The sequence below is a fragment of the Aegilops tauschii genome, chromosome 7 (genome assembly GCF_002575655.3).
Source record: "Aegilops tauschii subsp. strangulata cultivar AL8/78 chromosome 7, Aet v6.0, whole genome shotgun sequence".
NCBI lineage: Eukaryota > Viridiplantae > Streptophyta > Magnoliopsida > Poales > Poaceae > Aegilops > Aegilops tauschii.
This window is the reverse complement of record NC_053041.3, coordinates 164,064,321-164,088,590: the sequence shown is the minus strand read 5'-3', so window position 1 is coordinate 164,088,590 and position 24,270 is coordinate 164,064,321. Positions and strand designations below refer to the sequence as shown.

The following is a 24,270-nucleotide window of genomic DNA, read 5'->3' as shown; positions in this document are numbered from 1 at the left end:
AAGGGTGATAAGGTTTTTGGGGAGCGCCCCGTGCGACTACTGACTTCTTCGTCACGGATGCCCCGGAGTCCGACGACTACTTCCCTAACGTCGACAACCTCTTCGGCGACATGGCTGGCGAGGATGTCAACCCCAAGTCCAGTGCTTCTGCTGCCCCGTAAGTGTTCTTGCTCTTTTTGTTAGAGATCCTGTCACAGTTCCTTGTTCTAGTGTCTGCCCTACATATGATAGGTTCTACTTCATATATCCAAGTTGCTCTACTGTCTGCTCTAGATATGCTTGGTTACAGTTCATATTTGCAGATGCTATTTACCTTCTCACTGTCAGATTGCATGACTTGTTTCTCTACTATAATAGTCATGTTTTATCTAGTATTTCTGTTAGTAAAATCATATGGTAAATTGCTCATATTTCCAACAAATTGCATGAGAAAATTTAAGGAGAAAATTAATTGGCTGCTCTTAAGGACCACAAGGAAAAGATATCATCAGTTTGAAGCGCGTTAAGGCTTTCCATTAGCTAATTGGAATTCCTAAACCTTCTCATTTTAGATTCATTTGTACATAAAAAACAAAAAATTACAAATATAAACAGTACTCCCTCCGATCCAAAATAAGTGTCGCAGTTTTGAACAATCTCCTACTATTATCGGTAAAAAAAGTTTAGTACTATTACGTATGGCACAACATGAAGGAAACAACACCATAGCACTTACTCCTGTTGGACCAAATTTGGGTGACCCAAATTTAGATATTCGTGCTAGTTAATTAGTACAAGTATTTTGGCCTACGGCATGAAGGCCTCAACCATAAACTCCCCCTGTAACATTTTAGAATCGTGCCATGCACACGACAGGAATTGCATGGTTGACAGACAATGATGAAATCCAGCAGGCATGCATATATTATTGAGATGGGCACCGGCCGCTTGATTTACCTATCGTGCAAAGATCAGGCATATGTATCATCCGTGGAGCAGTTTCGAACATTTTATAAGATGTTTTTGGAGTCCAAGGCAGTGTCAAAAAACGTCTTATCATATGTTATGGTGGGAGTGCCAAATTTGGGCGTCATGTATTGACGTAAGTTACCAGGACAAGTCATTGTCTAGCGAAGCAGAGTGTGCGCTGTATTGATTAAATAAACCCAAATGTCCAGGTGATCACTACAAGTAGCTAGATGGGGGAGATGAAGATGAATATCATCATAAGAAAAAAAGAAGATGAACATCGATGAATCAAACAATGCATTTGCACGGATCCTTATAATTTACATCATGGTAGTACAAATCAAATCATCCCGCAGCTTGCAAGTGCAAGCATAGTGGGTGCCTTACTTGCCAGGCACGAAGTTAGTAGCGAATGCCCATGTGTTGTTGTTGACTGGATCGGCGATATGGTCAGCAAGATTCTCGAGTGGGCCCTTGCCGGTGACAATGGCTTGAACAAAGAAGCTGAACATGGAGAACATGGCAAGACGACCGTTCTTGATCTCCTTCACCTTGAGCTCAGAGAATGCCTCGGGGTCGTCGGCTAAGCAAAGTGGGTCAAAGCTGCCTCCAGGGTAAAGTGGGTCAACAATCTCACCAAGTGGGCCACCGGCAACGCAGTACCCCTCAACGGCACCCATGAGCACAACTTGGCAGGCCCAAATGGCTAGGATGCTTTGCGCATGGACGAGGCTGGGGTTGCCGAGATAGTCGAGGCCGCCCTCGCTGAAGATTTGGGAGCCGGCCTTGAACCAAACAGCCTCGCCAAACTTGACGCCATTGCGGGAGAGCAACTCAGGGAAGACACAACCGAGCGCGCCAAGCATAGCCCATCGGCAGTGGATCACTTCGAGCTCACGGTTCTTGGCGAAGGTCTCGGGGTCAGCTGAGAGCCCGGCGGTATCCCACCCATAGTCACCAGGGAACTCACTGGTCAAATAGCTCGGTGGCTCACCTGATAGCGGGCAGAGGTAGAGCACGCGGTCAGCCCCGTACCATGGGCTGCTAGAGGCAACTTGCTTTGCCTTTGCCACAGTCTTGCGCATGGTGGCACGTGCCTCACCGAAGAGAGCCGACAATGACACATTCTTCACTGCCTTGCCGGCAAAGGCTGAGGAGGAGAGGGACATGGTGGTGGCCGCCATTGCTCTGCTAAGACCGGAGTTGTCCCAGAGAGAGAGGGGATTGAGTGTGAGATGGCTTGAGAGAAGAGAACAGGAGGGGCCTATTTAAGGCAGCAGCGAGCAGAAGCCACGGGGGAGATTGCCTGGTGTAAGCTACTCCCTCTGTCCCATAATATAAGAACATTTCTCAAACTATATTAGCTCGAAAAACGTTCTTATATTATGGGACGGAGGTAGTAGCTGACAAGGAGATGGACAGAAAGAAATCGGTAGCAATGATGCCATTGGTGCAGCGAGGGGATCAGATGCACTTGTGGCTATGGATAACTTGCAATCTCCTTAGTGAGAGGTGATTGGGTTGTATTGATGTCAAGATTGATCTAGACATTTTCTGGGGTTGTGCAAAAAGAGTGGATCTGTGCTTTTTTGTGACTAAACTATGTTACCTGATCCAAAGTGCCTAATTCATGTTTTTCTTTGACTGGTTACCGAAGTGTATAATTGGAACATGTGGCTGGTATTATGTGCAAGGTCTAGGAATATACAATGGTGCAAAGTGCAACTGTGACACGAATTGCGGTAAAAATGCAGCTTATACTCCCCGCAAAAAAGTGCAGTTTATACTATAATCTAAGTAACGACCTTTATACTCCCCGCAAAAAAAGAGCTCCTTCTGACCCCCGCGTCGCCCTCCCGCTAGGGCGACTCGGGCGGAGCCCAGAACCCTACCCGCTGACGCCGCCGCGCGCTCCCTCCTCCTCTCCCTCCGCCGCCGCCGGGGCCGACGGTGGTGGTGGGGGATTTCCTCTCTCCCGCGTCTCCAGGGTGGTGCAGGGCCCCTAGGCGTGTGGTGGCGCGGCCGATCTGGGTTCTGCGGCGCGGCGGATGGCTGCGGTAGGTGGCGGGTGGCGATCTGGGTCCTCAGACGGCGGCGGCTAAGCGCGGCGGGCGGCCAAGTCATGGACGGCGACGTGGGCTGCGGGCGCAGCGGCCGGCCTTGTTCGGGTGGCGGCGGCTGTGGTCGGCGGCGGCGGCCAGCTAGGCTGCGGTGGCGCACAATCTGCCTTCAGATCGGCAGCGGCGGCGTGGAGGGCCTGGTGGTCTTGTCGTGGAACCTATGGTCAGATCTGTTCTGACCGGTGTAGCCGGCAGTGGTGGTCATATCTTCCATCAGAGGTGGTCGGCCTGAGGTTGGGTGTTCGGATATCCGGATCCGTCATCTAGTACTAGCTGCGAGTCGGGGAGACATAGTTGCCGGTGAAAACCGAGCCAATGCTGTGCGATGGCGGCGTTCTGCGTTGTTACCTTGATGAAGGCATCGTCGTGTGACTAATGTCAACCCACTCGTACTGCTCTAGGGGAAACCCTAGGATCTGGTCTTCCAGATCGGACGATGGCGGCACTGCGGTGTCGTTTCTCTCTTGGGAGTATCGTTTGTGGAGCAGTGTTGGAAGTTAGAGGCAGGAGGTGGAGCGGCTTCGTCTTGCACGGAGCTTCAGTGGAGATGTCAAGTCATGCCTGGCCGACAGGTGCTACGCTTTGGCATGCCTGGTCAGCAGGTGCTACGCACGACAGATGTTCCAGAGACTTCAAGTTGTGTCGGCTAGTGGTACTTGGCGGCATGGTGCTGAGGTGTACCGTCGGCGACCGCGACGTGCTCAGTAGTTCGCGCGCGGGGAGGTGGTGCCGTTGGGCGCCATGGTGGCGTTGACGGCGGCTAGAGCAGGCAAGGATGATGTGGCAGTACAGCTCGGAAGATGGAGTGGTAGCAGTTGGCGGCGGCGGCCTCTGAGAGCGCGCCGGACCAGTGTGTGCCTCATACCCAGCAAGTGGCTTGGGTGAAGCCTCATGTCTTAGATGTTAGGCTTGGCTGTGAGGTCTGTGGTATTAGGCCCGGACTATCATCATCCCTTCATCAACTGGATAGGAGTAGCGAAAGTTGTCGCCTAGATGGTGGCTTCAGACTTACTGTTGTATTTCTTTGTAAGGTCTTTTGTGAATAATTAATAAAATGGCTGCATGCACTGCTCAGATGCAGAGGACGGGGGTAATCCTCCTCTAAAAAAATACTATAATCGAAGTAGCGACCTCTTTTTTTGCAAATACGCAAAGATTGCGTATCTTTTCATTGATAGGCAGGAGAGGACAAACATAGAGAAGAGAGAAGAGGGAGGCACCACACTAAGTGTGGATAGGAGCAGAACAAGGGGTGCTCAGCCCTCCATCATGCAAAATAAAATTGATTGATTCTCGGTCGATTGCACAAATTTGTTCATAGAACCCGCAAAAATATCACCGTGCCATTTTTCTTTAAATTGCAGTGTTTGTTTATAGAGCTTAGAAAAATACAAAAACTCGCATGTCGTGATCGATGATACTCTAGTGATGACTGAAATTTAACTAAATCTCAGTCGATCGAGAATTAGCAAATCTGATAGAAGTAAAATATCATGTAATCTTGGTTGGATATCTCTATCATATTTTTATGTTTGCATTTCTTTTACGACTTTAACCTATTTTAAGCCAAATGGCTGAATATAATATTTCCATGGTTCACCCATTGTTGTGTGTTCAATGTAATATGCTTGTCAATGATTTGACCTCGTTGGAGCATAACTTTGTGCATCCACGGATGTAGAGGCTAGGAGGTATGATCTCGGTTAAAGAGGCAAAAATATGCCAATAAGGTTAGTCCTTCATCCACATTTGAAGGTTTTGCAGAGCCGCCTTATGGATCAAGGTACACTTGAATCATAAATGGAATATCGCATGCATGTTTGTTAAACCATTTGGTATGGCAAACGTTATATGCTCAAGGAATTTTTGCTTACAATGTAATTTTCTTTGAAATACACCAAAATAGAAATAATGCAATTATCACAGTTCTGGGGATAATTAATTCTATAGGCTAACATGATGGAGAGATCAGATGGAATGGTCCACCATTGACTATGGACTCCCTCTCTTCCTAGCTCACCATGGACCCATGGACCAAAGATTAGCTCCACCACATTTCCCACCTACTATCTCAAGGGTAAAATCCATCATTTGCCAAGGACCCCTAACCCATATAGCCCTCCCCCATGGGCATGTACTCCATCCACTCTCAGTTGGATAAACTGAGGGGGGAGGGGTCATTTAGATCGAGGAGGCCTAGGGTCGAGTCAAAGGAGTTGCGTTTGACTCGGACACATCAGAAGAGTCTCACCAATGTATAGCACAATTTTTAAGGTACATATATTCAAAATTACGGCAATAATATCTATTGTAATATCTATTACAATTCTCAACTCATTGTTAATCAATTATAACTATAAACAAGTGCATTTAACCTCTTGGCGATTGTACTCTTGATTTTGCTGATGAGATTAACAGAAGCGTTTATTATCGCAAAGTTAGTATTACATGCAACAAAATGAAAGGAAACAACACCGTAGCACATACTCTTCACTACAAAAAAATACACTTCTGTGATGATACGTGTTTGTCACAATAGGTCACGTTTTCTGTCATGCATGTACATCCATGACGATTTTATGACAGAATCAAGATAGTCATACCTGTGCTGTCGTAGAAGTGTTCCATGACATTACCAAAATTATCATCACAGAAGTGTCCACTTCCATGACGATAAATCGCGCGTCACAGAAGTGCTTTCGTCAAGGGTGACCGACACGTGGCATCCACCGTAACGGAACACCGTTAAGCTATCGGGTCGGGTTTTGGATCCGATAACCCGTTAACAGCCACGACCAATGGGGATTTTCCACGTGTAAAATCATCATTGGCTAGAGGAAACACATGTCGGCTCATCGCTGGGACAGATGTCATCCACTCATTGGACAGAAGGCGCCTATGATACGTCAACACGTGGCACGGCCCGTTTGTGGTCCGTTAATACGTTGGGCCGTTTTCATAGCGTCATCAAATACGGCCTATTAACGATGGCCCGTTATGGTTGGCCCATGAACGGACAATTCCAACTCTAGCCCGTTTACGGCCAGAATGCGGTCTGTTTGGCCCATGTTTGGCCAATCGATCATACGGCCCGTATAAGGCCCATTGATGATACGGCCTGTAGAAGGCCCATTGTTTCTACGGCCCGTAGAAGGCCCATTGTTTCTACGGCCCGTAGAAGGCCCACTGTTTCTACGGCCTATAGAAGGCCCACTATTTATACGGCCCATAGAAGGCCCACTGTTTCTACGGCCCGTAGGAGGCCCAGTGTCACTACAGTAAATATTAGCCCATGGTTATTGTGGCCTAGTTTTAAAAAAATAGGTTATTGCAGCCACTAGCAAACCGCAGAAAAAGAACTGCACTGACTACAAGCAAACAAATAAACAAGACAACAAGGAAATAAATAAGCAAGCAACTTACACTAGGCTATCACTGCTATTACACATATTACATCCACTGGGCATCAAAGTTCGCCACCAGTGCAAATATAGGGAATACAGCAGCATATAAACGCCGCAGCAAAACAAGTCCAGAACTGAAACCACTTCAGAAGAGCTCAATAAACAATATCCTGGGTACCCATCATGCTGGCAAGATGCTTAGCAAGCTTATTAACTTTCTCTTGTTTGGCGCTTAAGTCCTCCAGCGCTTGCTGTTGCACCAGAAAGTATGCATCTGAATTCTGCAGGGACTTCCTCAGTCCTTCGGCTTCTTGTCGCATAACATCTGATCGATGTCTTTCAACTTGAAGTTGAGACTCAAGAAGCCGAACTGATTCAGGCAACGAGTTCGAAGAGCTGGTGCCAGCAGTGGTAGCCAGTAACTCGAACACTACATCAAGACAGGACTTTGGGGTTGTCTCGGTGTCTTCAATATAGTTTTTATCAGCTTTCTTGGAGACCAACTGGGATGTCTCTGTCAGGACCCCGATTCCAAGTCACACCGGTCTAGCCTGTAACACCTCATATAACATTGCGGCCTCACGCACGGTACTCCCACGGTGTCGCCTTACCATGGCCCGGGACCGTTTGCGCCTTTTGGCTCACGTATATGATAATGTCGCTAGCATCCATATGACAGAGAACCCGGGCCGACATGGCTAGTCGTGAACCCAAAGCGGCACTAACGTATGGGGACAGGCATACATGAATCAACATCGAACGTGTCGGTCAGCAGCGTGTGAATCCGGGCTGTAGCACTGGGCTAACAGGACTCCGGGAACCCGGGCTGTAGCAGGCTAGGCAGGACTCCGGATGTCACCGCGTGACATTTCCCCGAAGGGACAGACACAGGAACGATATGACTCACATGCCGGCCAGTCAAGTGTCCAGAGCAGTAGTGCTGGGCTAGCAGGACTCCGGTGAACCGGGCTGTAGCGGACTACTATGGCTCAAGGAGGCACTAGACTACATTTCCCCATAAGAGAGGCTGCTAAAGATAAACAACTAGATTGTCGGATCCCACACATACCAAGCATTTCAAACATACACACAATATGCTCGATATGTGCAAATACAACATGGCATCACAACAAAACTCTACAACTCAAGTACTTTATTTAAAGGGCTCCGGAGAGCCTTACATAACTTGTTCATACAGATAGGGGTCACATGACCCGACACTCAAGTCATACAATCATACAAGCACATGCGGAAGCAAACTGTCTGGGTACAGACTCTAGAAAGAAAGAAGGCTTGACGAAGCCTGTCTATCTATATAGGCCCTTCACAAGCCTAGATCACCACCTGGGTGGCGCGTCACTCGTCGTCGTCGAGTTCTACGTAGAACCCGTCAGAAGGGGCGGTGTTGTCGTCTGAAAACAGTAATTAAAGCAACATGAGTACAAAGGTACTCAGCAAGTCTTACAACAGATCCTATTATACATGCTCATTCTCAAGAAGGTAGTGGGGTTATTGCAGCAAGCCAGCTTTGACTCTTGGCTAAGCTATCCTACGATACACCACTTGTGAAATAGTTTTCGCACACGAGTCCACTAATCACCATCTCAATACTCCACCGTGGATCCTCCCTCGTCATCCAACGAGAGGGCCATCCGCGGTACTCACACTTATCTTGAGGCTTTTAGTAGTATCCATTTACTTGTCTATGAACTGCATAAGCGACCAAGTAGTCCTTTACCGCGGACGCGGCTATTCGAATAGTTTCATACCCTGCAGGGGTGTACTTCGTCACACACCCTCTCACCACTTATCGTCGCTACACGACGTGTACTCGGCAACCTTCAAGCGGAAGCCCAACGTGGGTGTCGGCCACAGCCTACCTAAACACTCGAGTCTCTAGTCCAGGTTTATCGCCTATTCAGGTTCCATCCGCAGGGAGTCCGGCCGGGGTTTCCACTTACGGCCCCGAACAATGTGTGCAGGGTTCCCGGTCACCAAACGGGCGACTCGGTACACCGGGCCACGAGCCTACCGCATCACAGCCCACCCCTTGGTCAGCGCTGTCCACGGCCTCCAGCTTACTACAAACACCAGAAACTACGTGCAACTCCTGGACAGAGGACAAGGGTGAATAAGAAGCCGAGGGGGTCCATTGGTTTCGAGCCCAATGTGTGGTAGTAGCTGAATCTTAAATCACGCATACAGATCTCAGTTCTTAGGGACGGTCTCAATGAAACAACCCACCATGTACTCCTACATGGCCTCCCATCGATACCTTTACCAAATCGTATTCAACACTTTACTCTCCTTACCGACACACACACTTTCACTCCAGTTCATCACCCTGATGAGCCAGACCTGACACAACTCTAAGCATAGCAAGCATAGCATTGTAGGAACACAACATGGCTCAATCAACTCCTACACATGCTAGTGGGTTTCATCTAGTTACTGTGGCAATGACAGGTCATGCAAAGGAAAGTGGGTTCAACTACCGCAACACACAGCAGTTTGAATCGCGTTGTCTTAATGCAGTAAACGAGAGCAGAAGCGAGAAGATGGGTTTGTATCGAAATGATCAATGGGTTGCTTGCCTGACGGAGTGGTGGTGGGATACTGCCCTTCAGTTGGATACTCGTGAATATCCTCGGAGGCAGGACCTACCACGATGAGCATACCGAAGCACAATCAACACCAAGCAAGTGCAACAATATGATGCATGCATGAGACATGGCAAGATGGATGTGTTGGACTAATGCAACTAAGACCAGATGGGTTTGGACTAATTTGAATCAAAGATTCAAATTCCAAGTTCATAAATGGCCCATATTAATGCTTTATCTTGTTCTGTATAAAACAGTAGGTTAACTTGCTTAATCATGCATGAAACCAGTACAGATGGATAGAATGGATTTTTCTGATCATTTTTCATATATAAATCTTTTCATTCTGAGCTATAGATTATTTTCTATGATTTTTTGAAGTTTGTGATAATTTCTGGAATTTCCAATATAAGAATAATTCCAGTAAAAGCTTTACTGCGTCAGCCTGACGTCAGTGTGACGTCAGCAGGTCAACGGGGTCGTCCAGGTCAAACCTGACGTGTGGGTCCCTGTGTCAGTGACACTGTTAGGTAACTAGTTAATTAGGATTAGTTTTAACTCTAACTCAGATTAGTTAGCAGGCGGGCCCCACTCGTCAGTGACCCTGGGGGGGTTAAACCGTGGTCAAACCACGTTGACTCGCCGGCGTTTAGCTGCCGGCGACGTCCAGACGCGGCGGTGGAGTGCGGGATCCCCCTCCGGCGACCAAAAGGACGGCGGAGAGTACCTACGTGTAGCTGGGGGCGAGCCGCGTCGACTGGTGGTGGTAGTGGAGCTCGGGGTCGCCGGAATCGACGTCGGCGACGAGCCCTGCGGCTGCCGGGGTACGGGCATAGTCGAAACCTTAGCTAGAGAGCACGGCGAGGGGCAAGCGATGGCGCTACGGGTTCCTGGCGTTGCGGTGAAGCTAATGGCTACGGTGGTGCGGCCGTTAGATGGCCGGAGCCTCGTCGGCGACGAGCTCGTGCGGCGGCGCGTTCGGGTGAGCTTCGTGCGGTGGCTACAGCGCTCGAGAGAGAGAGAGAGGAGAGGATGGGAAGGTGGCCATGCTCACGGCGGTTGCGACGGAGCAGACGGCGAGGTCGGAGACGAGCTGTAGCAGTGGCGACGGCGGAGGGGATCTCCGACGGTGAGCGGCGAAGGCGAGGTCGGCCATGGTGGGGAGAAGGCGAGGGAGAGGCGATGGGGGAGAATGGCAATGTCCAGGGGCTCGGGGCGCGTCGAGAGAGGTCGGCCAGCTCATCCGCGGCGGGGGCGGCAAGCTGCTGGCGCCGTGGCGAGCTCACGCTCGCCGGCGTCAGCTCTCTGCCTGCTCTGGCGAGAGCAGGCAGCTGACTAGCGCGGGCCAGCACAGTGCTGGGCCGCCAGGTGGGCTGCCAGGTAAGTTTTCTGCCTTCTGTTCTTTTCTCTTTTTTATTTATTTCTGTACTGTGTTTTGAAATAGTAAAAATACTATTTCATTTGGAAAAATCCTGGAAATATTCTGAGGCACCTTTGAGATTATTCCCAACAGCCTAAAAATACCTTCAAGATTATTTGGGCATTTGAAAATATTTATAGCAGTTAAAATGCCCAAATGCAAATACTTATGGCTTGTGCAAAAATCCAAGATGGCCTCCAAAAATATGAAACCATTTTTGGCAGAGGTTTTAACCAAGACCGAAGGTGGTGAACATTTATGGAGGGCATTTCAGGTTCATTGGAAAATTTTTAGTAAACCCTAGTTGTTCCAGTGGGGGTGCTGGGGGTTTCTGGCATCCCCATTTCAGGTTTCTGTGAAATGTAGACATGATGCAACACTCTAATGCATGAACTAACTAGGATGTGACAGTCTCACTATCTTGAACCTTATCTGCATTACTTCCTTTACCATTGCATAACAGGGTACTCTTCTCCAATATTTTATCCGCGTTCTAAAAGAGAAACAAACAAACACATCTCAGGTTTACAATGTAGTATATGAAACTCATTTTGGTAAACCAGTTCAGTAGTAAGGTGGACAGGATAACAGCATGAAACAAACATATATCTATGTAGTATGGTCACTGTATGGTCTATATCATTCTAGTTTATGTTGCCAAATCAAGATAGATACAGTTCGAATCATATCTATTTAAGACAAAGAAGCATAGACAGAATATAAGTGTGGGAAACTACACAGCAATAACAACACTTGTAATGTGCATGGCATGAGAACATAACTATTTATTCAATTGAAACTGAAATCAACATAGAGCAAGTTACAACAGCAAACACGTTAAAGAAACAGGTTTAAAACATACCTGTTGCGCCATTGGAGTTTCAATTGCATCCTTCAAATTTGAAATTAGTTGGTATGAGTAAATACAGTGATGCAAGAGCAAAGTAGTATGAACCATAGCTACAGAACCTGACCTGAGAACAATTCTTCTTCTGCTTTAAGCGTTGACTTGGGGTTCGAAGTGGTGGTCCTCGTGCTTTGGGCACTGCAGTTGCCTTACTAACTGCTCGTGTTTGGGTGCTCTGTGGTGGAGACGGTGTTGTGTCAACGGGAACTGGGTTACTATCTGCTGGGGTTGGGGTTAGAAGGGGTGTAGCTGGTTCTCTGTCCAACTGGGTAGGGGTACAATCTGTGTGAGTCTAGGTTATGTGTGGTGGGGCTGGTTCTTGGGCAAGTACAACCATGGTTCTATCTCCGTCGACAGGTAGCACGATCTTTTCTGAAGACCGTGTTTTTACTCCCACAGATACTGCCATCACCCCCTCCAATTGAAATGGCTGATAAACAAGAAAAGTAATTGAATGTACAGACATTGTAAGATAGACAAGTGCAATGGATAGTAGGGAAGAAAACAGGGCATGAAATAATTCACATTTATGTTGTCTAACCAAACAGAATAGCAGGACATAATTTCAAATATATGATGGCTAATTAAACAGGATAGCATGACACAATTTCACATGTATGATGGCTAACTAAACAGGATAGAATGACATACTTCAAAATATGATGACTATGTAAATAGGATGACATCATATAACTATACGATGTGTCTATTAAAGTGGTTGGCATGCCATAAATCACAAACATGTCGTCGATGGAAACATGATGGCATGATATAATTCACGAATAGGATGACATAATTCAAAATATGATGACTATGTGAACAGGATGAGATGATATAACTATATTATGTCTTTAGAAAATGGGTTGGCATGCCATAATTCAGATACATGCTGTCTATGTAAACATCATGGCATGATATAATTCAAATATATGATTTATATACTAAGGAAGTGAGCAGAGGGCAATCGCATATATGATGTGTCAACTAAGGAGATGGCATTCAATATCGTGTATATGATGTAAAAACTAAGCATTGCAATACGACATATGCATGATATGAGTAATATAACCCTGCCAAGTTTGAGCATACACCTCATGGGGATAATAGGACTGGTCATCTGCCTCTGAATCCTCCTCTGAAGAGCTATCTGTAACCAGCAACATATCTGCTTCACCAGGTAGCATTGTCTGCTCTGAAGACCTTGTTTTCACTCCAGATTTCTCCATCACCAATTCAAATGGCTGATGCACAGGAAGAGCAGTTGAATATACATTGTCGACAAAAGCAATGAGAAATACAAAAAAGGACGGCATGATATAATTCACATATATGACGCTTGGCTAAACAGCATGGCACTGCATAATTCACATATATAATGCCTTGCAACAAGATAGCATTGCATAATTCACATATATAATGTCTTGCAAAAAGATGGCATTGCATAATTCACATATATGGTAATTAGACACTAAACAGGTGGCATTCACACAAATCATGTCTAAACTAAGCAAATGACATAGCAATGCAAGATACCATACGCACGATATGAGCAACATAACCCTGCCAAGTTAGAGCATGCACCTCGGGGGGGGGGGGATAGGACTGGTCATCTGTCTCTGAATCCTCCTCTGAGGAGCTATTCGTAACCAGCGAGATATGCACTTCGTCAGATAGCATAGTCTGCTCTGAAGACCTTGTTTTCACTCCAGAATTTTCCATCACCGTGTCAAATGGCTGATGCACACGAAGAGTAGTTGAATGTACTAACATTGTTGACAAATGTAATACGTAACGAAAAAAAGGATGGCCTGATATAATTCACATATAAGATGACTGGCTAAGCAGGGTGGCATTGCAAAATTCACATATATGATGCCTGGCTAAACAAGATGGCATTGCATCATTCACATAAATGATGAATAAGCTAAACAGATGGCATTCACACAAAGCATGTCTAAACTAAGCAGTTGACATATTTGATGTATAAAGTAAGCAATGCAAGGCACCATATGCATGATATAACAAACATCAGCATGCCAAGTTAGAGCGAAGACCTCATGGGGTAAATAGGAGTGGTCTTCTGCTTCTGAATCCCCCTCAGAACAGTTATCTTCCTCTTGATTACGATCCGAAATGGGTGGAGGGGGGCTGCCTTTGCGCCCACCATGGAGCGACGTCTGCATGAAATTTTATTGCCACGCAAGGCTCGTCTCTTTTGCTCTACATGTTCAGTTCCATTGTGTACAATAACTGACATGCATAGGAATAAAACATAGTGAGATTATGTAAGGAGTGCATGCACAAATCCAGAGTGATGGTAGCAAACTGTGGATAGACCCAAAACCAATGATAGCAGTCAGAAAATAGCTTTAGTTAAAAAATACATATAATGGCTCCTTTAATGTTTGTTTGCACCCAACATGAAACTCATAGTAGACACCGGAGATTAACCAGATAGTAGACAGATAGTACTGATTGCTACCCCAATATGTACCCCACAACCATTTAAAAACTCAAGTTTCAGCATTAGTTTGGACCTGACTCGGAGTCTAATAGGTGAACACGACGATAATGTAACATGTCATCATATTAAGCGACACATAACGTAAGCAGACACGGAAGAGTGCGACCTCTCTTGCGGACCCGTGTAGTCCTCAAGGTCATCTGCTCAGTTGATGATGGTAATGCAGTTGCCGTGGCTGCCAGCGGCGGGGAAGAAGATCTGAGGCGGCGAAAGATAGTCTGGAGAGCGGATCCCTGCTGTGGTGAACCCTTCCGTCGTTGGAGCAGCTGAGCTGGGGTGGAACACAGCGCCGCAGGAGCAGGACAAACCACACAAGGTTTTCTTTGACACATATCTGTAACAGAAGTAATTGAGTAAGGGCTTGTTTGAATTTGAGGATTCTAACAATGCAGGGATAGGAAATAGACAGGAATAGGATAGGAATGCATGTGCAAAACAGAGAATTTAAAAACACAGGATTTCTGCCAATCTGGGTGTTTGATTCACAACAATTGGAAGATCACAAGATGCAAAAAAGCATGGTGAGATTAAGTTAAACCACAAGAAAATGTACGGTTATAATGCTATTATGCTACTATCTCTTAGTCTTGTGCTTGATGAATAGGAATATGAAAAGGAGGAGAAGTAGAAACTAGAATTCCTACGGTTTTTCTTTCAAGGAGACACTAAAGGAACAAATCCTACAGTTTCCCTTTGCTCCATTCCTTTGCACCAAATTCATGAAAAGTAGTACCATAGGAAACTTTCCAATTCCGATGTTTTTCATTCACTTTTCCTTTCAAGCACTGGCGATTCTAGTAGGCAGGCTTGAGCAAGGAAAATCCTACACACACAAAATGTTTTTGTGCTACTTCTATTACTTTGGACCCAGGCCACTGCCATACTAGCTCAACTCCCAGGCCCATCGACAAATGCACAGCTCAAACGCGCAGAGATAAATAATGATGGCGTTCAAGAGAGTCCATCACGGATAGCTAAGTTGCCTGGTACCTCACTGCTTGTCATATAGTAGGATAAAATAATCGTATTTCCCGTTACTACGAGTGCTCAGTGGACAATATATATAACATGTAGAGTAAAAAAGAGATGCAACAAGTGTACAACCTCTTTGGCGAAGCCATGTCGATCTCAGCGTGATTGGGTTGGCCGGTGAGGATGCTCCGGCTAACTTGGCTGTCGGAGGAGGGGAAGAAGATCTTAGGCGTCTGGAGATGGAGCCCGAGGTACAGCTCCGCTGTGATGGAGGGTTTCGTCGTTGGAGCAGCTCCGGTGAGTTGTACGACGCCGAGGCTGAAGCAGGACAAGAGAGACAACGAACAACGTTAACCTGAGTGGAATTCTAATAGCATCTCCAATACATGACGTAAAATACATAACCACAAAGTGCTAGATGTAAAATACATCAGCCGCTCATCTCTGAACTTAACTGTCGAAACTGAATTTAACTGTCGAAACTGAATTTAACTGTCGAAACTGAACTTAACTGTCGAAACTGAACTTAACTGTCGAAACTGAATTTTGCTATCGAAACTGAACGCACTAGCAAGGTGAGGCTACACGTCGGTCGACTAACTTTTTCATCTCTGGTCAGTCGATTTTGCAGCCGTTGGATACAAAATCAAGGGCCTCCGGTTCATCTTCAACCTCCACCCCCCTGAGCCGCCAGCCACCACCGGCCAAACAGCAGCCCCCCGCCGCCCGCGGCCGGCGGTGCGCCGCCCCGCCCGCCCCGAAAACACTCCCCACCGCCGGTCCGCCGCCGCCCCGGCCATCCCTCTAGCCCCCCCCCCCCCCGTGCCGAGCTTTTTCTCCGGTGATCCCCACGCCACCGCCCCACCAACGCCCTGCCACCGCTGGCGACCACCGCCCGCATCCTGAACCCTAAGATAGATAGTGGGGTACCTCTCCGGCGAGCCCCCCTCCCCGCTGCGGCTGGTTCTTCCTTCACCCCGGCGAGCCCCCCCTGAAAATCGACTGACCCAAAAGTCGTTTCAGTCGACTGAAGTGTAGCTAAATTGGAGCAGCATCGCAAGCAAGAGCAAGAGCGAGAGCAGCAGCGCGATCAAGAGCAATAGCAAGAGCAGACCAGGCAGGGGACCGAGAGCAAGAGCAGAGCAGCAGCGCGAGCGAGAGCTAAAGCAGCAGCAGCTCCTACTGATGTGGACGTCGCCGCCGAGGGAGCGACGCCGTGGAGGAAGTGGCCGGCGACGCCACCGTGGATGGAGCCGCGCCGTGTCGGCTCGGGACCGAGCGCCGGCAGCACCGTGAGATCGAATCAAGAAGAAAATGCGGCGATTAGTGTACAACCTCTTTAGTGGCGCCGATTAGGCCGCAGCTTCATCCGAGGAAACGGTGATGATGATGCTCTTTCGGTGGTTGAGGTGAAGACGGCGGTGTGGGAATGGAGGTGGCGCGAAAGACGAGGGGAACATCGGGGCAGCTCCCTGGAGGTGGAGGATGGGGTGGCTGAACCGACGGGACGATGAGATCGACGACGGATCCTCATCCGGTACGGTGGATGAGGGACGTCGAGGTGTTGCTGTGGACGACGTAGTCGGGGAAGAGGCTCCGGCTGGGTGGCGGACGGAGCAGGGTGTGGGGTTTCGTCGCGGGTTTTCGCGGCCTCGGTGTACGAATGGGTGGGCGGATGGGATGGCAGTGGGGAACCATGGCTTAGAGACGCGCTTGTACGAAATGTGGGGTAAGTTACGAAAGTACCCCCACCGATTTGAGGCGGTTCTTTCGGTTCAGTGGTACCACGGGCATTTCGCGTGTCGGGATTTCACAGGAGGTGGGAGTTTTCGCGCGCGTTGTAATTTCGAAATAGCAAGGCGCGGGTTGAGATGGAGGGAGTTGTCGGAGCACAATGAGACAAAGATATATCTTAAATATTTCGGGCTAACAAGGCGCGGGTTGAAGAGGCGGGAGTTTCGCAGCACAATAGACAGAGACGCTAGCTTGAATTTTTGGCATAACAAGGCGCGGCTTGAAATTTCGGAAGAACAAGCTTAACGTGTACCCAAAAAAAAGACAATTTGCACCTCAACACGCACAACACACATAAACACCATTTAGACTAGAGTAAGGTACACGTGCATTGCACGCATGAGATTTGGCAACCAAATTATGAATAAATACCACATTATAGCATGCAAGCTTTGAGTCATATATGCATGATGTAGATGTTCGTTTAATTCTTATAGTTCATTTCATTCAAAATCATCTAGTTTTTATAAGAAAGCTAATCTATTTTAAGATTCATGGAATTGTGCGTCGTAAGACATAAAGTAAAAAACAAATAATGGCAAATCATGTAGAAAAACATTTGGGCAATTCTGATACGGAAGATTCTATAACAAATAAGAAGTGCTTGTGTTTTGATGTTTCACTACAAAAAAAACACCTCCGTGATGATACGTGTTTGTCACAGTAGGTCGCGTTTTTTGTCATGCATGTACATCCATGACAAATTTATGACAGAATCAAGATAGTCATACCTGTGCTGTCGTAGAAGTGTTCCATGACATTACCAAAATTATCATCACGGAAGTGTCCACTTCCATGACGATAAATCGCGCGTCACAGAAGTGCTTTCGTCAAGGGTGACCGACACGTGGCATCCACCGTAACGGAACGCCGTTAAGCTATCGGTTCGGATTTTGGATCCGATAACCCGTTAACAGCCCTGACCAATGGGAAATTTCCACGTGTAAAATTCTGATTGGCCAAAGGGAACACCTGTCAGCTCGTCAGTGGGCCAGATGTCGCCCGTCCATTGGAGGAGACATGCCTATGATACGTCGACACGTGGCTGGGCCCAACAGAGGCCCATATAGGTTAAAAAGGCCGGCCCATTCAAAGGCCCGTAGAACTTAATCAAGTACTAGTGGGCCAGCCCAATAACGGCCTGCTTAATAAAGGCCCATTTATGGCCCGAAGCCAGATCTGGCCTGTTAATTGTTCGCCCAATATTTGGGCCCATTTACAGCCCGAAGCCAGATCTGGCCCATTAATTGTTCACCCAATATTTGGGCCCATTTGCGGCCCGAAGCCAGATCTGGCCCGTTAATTGTTCGCCAAATATTTGGGCCCAACTACAGCCCAGTGACTTTCGGCCTGTTAGAGGCCTGATGTAGACATGGGCCCATTTCAGCCCGGTGTGACTCTCGGCCTGGGAATGGCCCGTGCTGCCCATGGGCCATATATGGTCCGACGGGACATCGGGCCCACTAACGGCCCATGCTAAAGGTGGCAACAGTTAAGCCCAACATGACTTTGGGCCTGTTAAAGGCCTATCGCGTAATTCGGCCCGTTGATGCCTGTGCTAAGCTTTCGGCCTCTTAAAGGCCCATGATATCAGTGGGCCAACTAAGGCCCGAGATATGTTTCGGCCCGGTAACGGCCCGTGAGCTAACCTCATCGCTAAACAGCTACACCCGGTCTACATTTCGGCCTGCTGAAGGCCCGTCGATGACTAGTGAAAATTGAGGCCCAACATGCATTTTGGCCTGCTAAAGGCCCGTGGTTTCATCTCGGTCGTAACAGGCCAGTACAATATTCAGCCTGTTAATGGCCCAACGCAACCTGGGCCAAACTAAGCGTTGGGTCAACAAAAGGCCCAACTAAAATATAGGCCGGTGTAAGTTTGGGCCTGGCGCGATGTGTGAAGGCCCCAATCATTCGGGCCCAAGAAAGACGCAGGCCGGCCCAATTGCAGCCCGCTAAAAACCTGGCCCGTTAGAGTCGAATGTTTCGGTCCGGTCGATTACATCTGATTTTTTTCAGATAGCGAATGATGGCAGTAACTAGTAGGAATTAAGAACAAACCTACTCTATACAATAAAGAAATTACGGCATAGTAACTAAGAATAAACCTACACTATACAATAAAGGATTTAAGGTATATTACATCCACTGGGCATCGAAGTTCGCCACCAGTGATCATAAAGCGCAACGAAGAAGCAGATTACAAAAACTAGGCACCTTGCAGCGTAACAAAATAATACTGAACCGAGACCACTTCCAAGACAGTTCAAGAAAGCTTAGCCTTGCGGGGGAACTGCTGCGCAAGCTGCTGAGCAAGGCTGTGAGACAGGCCTAGCATGTCGGTCATAGCTTCCCGGTGTAGCTGTTTAGCGATGAGGTTCTCATTGGTGTTCTCCGCAATCTTTCTTAGAGATAGGACTTCAAGTCGAAGTTGAGTTGCAGAATGCCTTTCTGCTATAACTTGGGACTGAAGAAGTCGAACTGATTCAGACAACGAATTCTGTGAGCTTGTCTAACTGTTAGTCTCAAGTAACTTGAACACTGCATCAAGACAAGACTTTGGGGTTGTCTCGCTATCTTCAAGATGTTTTGCTTTCTTTGCTGCAATATATGTTGGGTTTGTCTCATAGCGTTCAGCAGACTTGTGCATGCCATCAGGCATATCACCCTGAAACAAAGCAGAGAGATGACAGGTTTTGCACGTGTATAAACAAAGATGATAAATGTTCTGTCAATTCTATCCAATTTCAAATTAGAAAATAAAGAGTAAGTTCAAAATATCAATAGCATAATTTGGCATTGTTCATAATGCGGGGAGCTTCACCACACTACTGGATTACCATGTCAACATAACAAGCATAGATGAAGGGCAAAGAAAATCATTGTATCTATTTTGGATAATGTGCATGGCATGTTGTTCATATCATCAGCCACATCAGTAAGATAAAACAGGAGATGACAAGGTGCAAACGTGGGCTGCTTCACCACACACTGGATTATAGATCCACAAAAACAAGCATACATATAGGGAGTATTAAGTAATGTGCATGGTATGAATAAGGAATTTGGTTTTACAAGTAAAACTTAGAACTTACGGTTCTTACGAACATGCATTTTGGTAGAAACAGCAAACTAAACAGCAGTAAACGATAGGGAGTATGAGCAAATTAAACAGAAGTTGAGGATAAAGGCTTTAGAAGGACTGACTTACATTAACAGTTAACACCGGCTTTATAATGCCCTTCTCCATGTCAAGGGGAGGATAACTCAAGAATTTCAGCACAGAATCTTCTTTATAAGCATTGCCTGTACTCTACATTTTGTAGAGAGTAATTTTAGATATGATAATACTGGAAGGGATAGAGGATAATGAAGATAAGATGCAGATTGATGCTACATAATCAACTACCAATCCTTGGAAGTACAAGCGTTACAGGACAAAATGTACTGACAAGAGCAATGGGCTATACTTCTGCACTGGCATTGTCTGTGTATTCTACTTGTTGGCAAGATTAAATATAGATCTGATCTTTTTTAGTAAATGGTGGGCGAGGGAGATAAGATGCAGAATGCTACAAAATGAACCAATCCCTCTTCCCATAATATGAGAGTGTTTTGATACCACGTTCAGTCCTTACAAGAGGACTGCAGAGCTAAACCTCTTCAAAAGCATTGGGTTGATTCTAAATTTATGTAAGAGTCCATACGGATCTTATAATGTCCACCAAATGGACGATTACGAGGCTAACATGTGCAGTGATGCTACATAATCAAACAGCTATGAAAGTAAGTATGGTCATACACGGCAAGAGGTACTCACAAGAGCAATGCAGTGTGCAGTATAGTTGCGAGATTCTGTGGTCCCTTGAGAACGAATGTTCTTCTGCTAACAGTTTTCGTACAAGTGAGACATTAAGGCAAATGCAGAAATGTAGTTCAAATTGTGATGTGATATCATAGACAGTACCTTACGCTGCAGCCGAGACCAATGTGTAACAAGATTATTCCAGTCACCGTCGGATAAATGTAGCACCGGAGACTTTACAGAAATTTCGTTCAGAGGCTTGCCATCGAAGTGCGCTTGCCTCAGGTAGGAACGATACTTCATCAACGAGTGCTTGGAAAGCGCAACCAACCCTTGCTCGTCATCACAATCCAGTTTGCTCCTCGCCTATTTAAAAGAATGAAATCTTGTGTCTTCTGTCAGCAGAAACATATGCAGTAATGACCATGAATAACATTAGTACATTACTTACGCGTAAGTTGCGGAGGAAGACTGGAAATTGTTTTGTGTCTGCGGTATAATCTTTCCATGAAGGAAAGATGCGCACAAAGTTCCTGACAACAACATAAGCTTCGTCTTCTAAACTGGGAAGAAATGGAACAGGGGTCCTATTTGCTGCAATTGGGGCTCTCTCTTGTTCGAAAAGGGATTTGGCAACTGGATTTGGTGTACTCTTTGCTGGAATGGGGGTTTTGCGTCATATAGCTGGTGATATGTCAACTGGCATAATCATACTGTTTGCTGCAGTTGGGGTCTGCTGAGTTGGGGCATCAGAAATGACCAATGTAGTAGGGCTAGAGTCTGCTAGAGTTGGGGTATTTTGTGGGTCAGGTGATATTGCAACTACACCTAATGGGCTATTTGATTTATCAGGTGCCACTACCTTTTCCAAATACTTTGCTTGTGCTCCTCCATGATCAGCAATCGCCCTCTTCCTTTTGAACGTCTGATACACAAGAACGGCATTTGAATGGATAAATATGGTATGATGACAGATGGAATATGTACTGAAAATGGATAGGCAGGGCGTATTCACATACACGATGTGTAAACTAAGCTAATGGAAGTTCAACAAAGTAGAAGCAATGCAAAGCATCAGTTGCAAGATATGTGCGAGCAATGTAACCTTGGAAAGTTAGAGCAAGTACCTTGATGGGTGAATAAGATAGGGCATCTTCCTCTGACTCCTCCACTACGGAGCTACATTGACTTAGGTCTCCCTCTAGCTCAGAATCACTGTTAGGATCATATTCTGAGCATGAATCTGTAGGTGGAGAGCGTTTGCATTGCATTGCATCCAGACTTGATTTCAGTCCCTTAATGCCAAGTTTGACAGCCATGGCATTGTTCTGCTTTATTCTTTTCATGCGCGCAAGCTCATAATCATTATGATGCTGTTCAGAATTTGAGATTCATGAAAACATAAAAAGTAGTCAGATTATCTATGGAATGCATTGCGGATTCAACTCGGAGAGTGTCTCCCTATAAACCCCTGCATATGCAAAGTTCACCTCCCCAACCGTGCTGACCAGACCACACACAGAAATACAAACCCCTTATGTCTCTATAACAGGCAGGCACACATTTCAAAACTGAAGTAGGAACATTAGAATCATATGAAATTCGTATTTGAACAAATAAACTAAGCAATTATGAGTGGCGTAATGTTTAGCTTCAAGGTGGAGTGTTGGTAGTGCGACACAAAGCAAGTAGGCAGATTGTATTCCATGTAAAAGATCGAAACCTATGTAAAAGCTGGAAATGACACTTTCTTTCTATACAATGCAGTGTTCGTTACCCACACATGATGGAAGAGATCACATAGAGAAATACTATTCACTCATGTCTACGGTTCCAGTATTTAGAAACAGGGTGGTCCACCCTAAAAGAATATTGACAACAAATATGACAAGGCAAGCATAGATGTAGTGAATCAATCATTTACTTGTGAGCTTACTAGGACAAGTATGCAGAATTGTAACTGCAGTAAGAGACCGTCCAAAATCTGAATGAAGAAGTTTGTCTAGCACTTATTGTTTGCAACTAATCGACGTGAATAATTGGATATTATATCGAATGAGTAAGAAAGACGAGTAAAATTGTCAACAAACCTGGCTTGCAGTAGTAATTTGGGTCAATGTCACTACGACCAACAATCCAAAATGACTAGTTTCTGTTCCGAGGGCCGGAATTTTGAAAACCCTGTGAACTTTAGAGGTACTAAAGATTACCGAAATACATCTGAACCATTAAGTGTTGGTAGCACTGAGCACACAACAAACCCTAATGACAGTCCTGCCTAATGAGTAATGAATCAATTAGAAAATGGGTGATGAGGAGTGGCTGCTGAGTGTTGAGGACTGGGTTGACTTGGTGGGTGCTGCACGCCTGAGCCCTGAACGGACTGGGAAGGTAGGCAGGGCGGTGCGCCCGGGCAGCGGTGACGCTGTTGGGCGAGTGGCTCCTGGCCTCCTGTTAGTCCGGCGTCTCCTCCTAGAGTCATGCCGTCTGGGGATGGCAAGTCGCCGGCGAGGCAGGCGGCTGGGGGCGAGTAGAGATCGGAAGCGCGCAGCAGAACAGAGGGGAATCGGGGCCTGGGACGACCCAAAATCCCAGGGTGGGTCGGCCCACCGTGGGCACCCTGTAGAGATACACACCCGAGCGGCGAACATGCATTTTCGAAACTAATTTAGGAACATTTAGCTGACCAATTAAACAACTCTATTTTAATAATATCATATTCGTATTTGAACAACTAAGCTTGTTTAGCTTGATGGGTGGAGAAGTGTTATTATGACACGAAGCACGTATTCTGATCGTATAGTGATCATAAAAGGGGGAAACTCTAAGCATATTTTTTTAGCAAAAGAGGGTTTCCCCTCCGATTTCTATTAAAGAAACCACCACGGAACCAACATGATCAATTAAACCCTAAGCATGATCAATTAAACCGTATTATGGCTGTGCCATGGCAGATTTGAAGCTGCAAACCGGAGAAATGATATTTAGCATCCATTGTTTGCTTCGAACTAAGAACTAAATTCTAAGAGCTGAAAAGAAAGTACAGTAACCAAGTTAAGATCTATTTTCTGGTTGAGATCAAAAAGTTGAGGAGATATGAAGTACCACCTCTCTTGCGGCGCCGTGTAGGCATCGGGGGTGCGATGGCTGTCGGTGGCGTTGAAGCAGATCTGCGATGGTAGACGGGTGCATCGGGGGATAAGTCCCGTTGCGGTGGAAGAGAAGGTCGTGTGAGCGGCCCCGGCAAAGAGGACGACGGCGCCGATGAAGCGAGAGGACGCGATGCAAGGCTATTGGTCTGTCGTCGTGGATGAGAAACGTCCATCTCTAGCAGTGGACGACGCGGTCTTGGTAGGCGCTCCGGCATGGTGGAGGACGGTGGCGATGGATGTGTTGGAGGACGGTGGCGATGGATGGGTGGCGGAAGGAGGCTGGTGTGGGGATGGGGTGTTCTAGCGCGGACGGTGTATGAATGGGAAAATGGAGGGAGAGGTACGGGGAACCATGTTTTTGGGACGCGCCTGTCTGAGATATGGGAAAGTTACGAACTTAGCCCCCGTTTAAAATTTGGACGTCTCGTCGGTTGGGGATAGGACGGTAATCTCGCATCTCGCCAATATTTGCCCAGAGTGATTTCGGGCGAGGAGAGGGTGGTTGGCGCCCATGGTTGGCGCCCACGGTGTATGAACGGGGCTGACAGGTAGGAAGGTTGTGTCACGTCTGAGTGAAGTTACAAACCTTCCCCTATTGAAAATATTTTCCTACATCAATTT

General features: G+C 46.7%; 1 protein-coding gene across 1 annotated transcript; it reads right to left on the bottom strand.

The window, feature by feature from the left end:
- Positions 1–1,061: 1,061 nt before the first annotated feature.
- LOC109773260 (chlorophyll a-b binding protein, chloroplastic-like) lies at positions 1,062–2,145 on the bottom strand. The gene has a single exon (XM_020331957.3). It carries the CDS (start codon positions 2,130–2,132, stop codon positions 1,332–1,334), a length of 801 nt encoding a protein of 266 aa, XP_020187546.1. The 5' UTR covers positions 2,133–2,145; the 3' UTR covers positions 1,062–1,331.
- Positions 2,146–24,270: the final 22,125 nt, after the last annotated feature.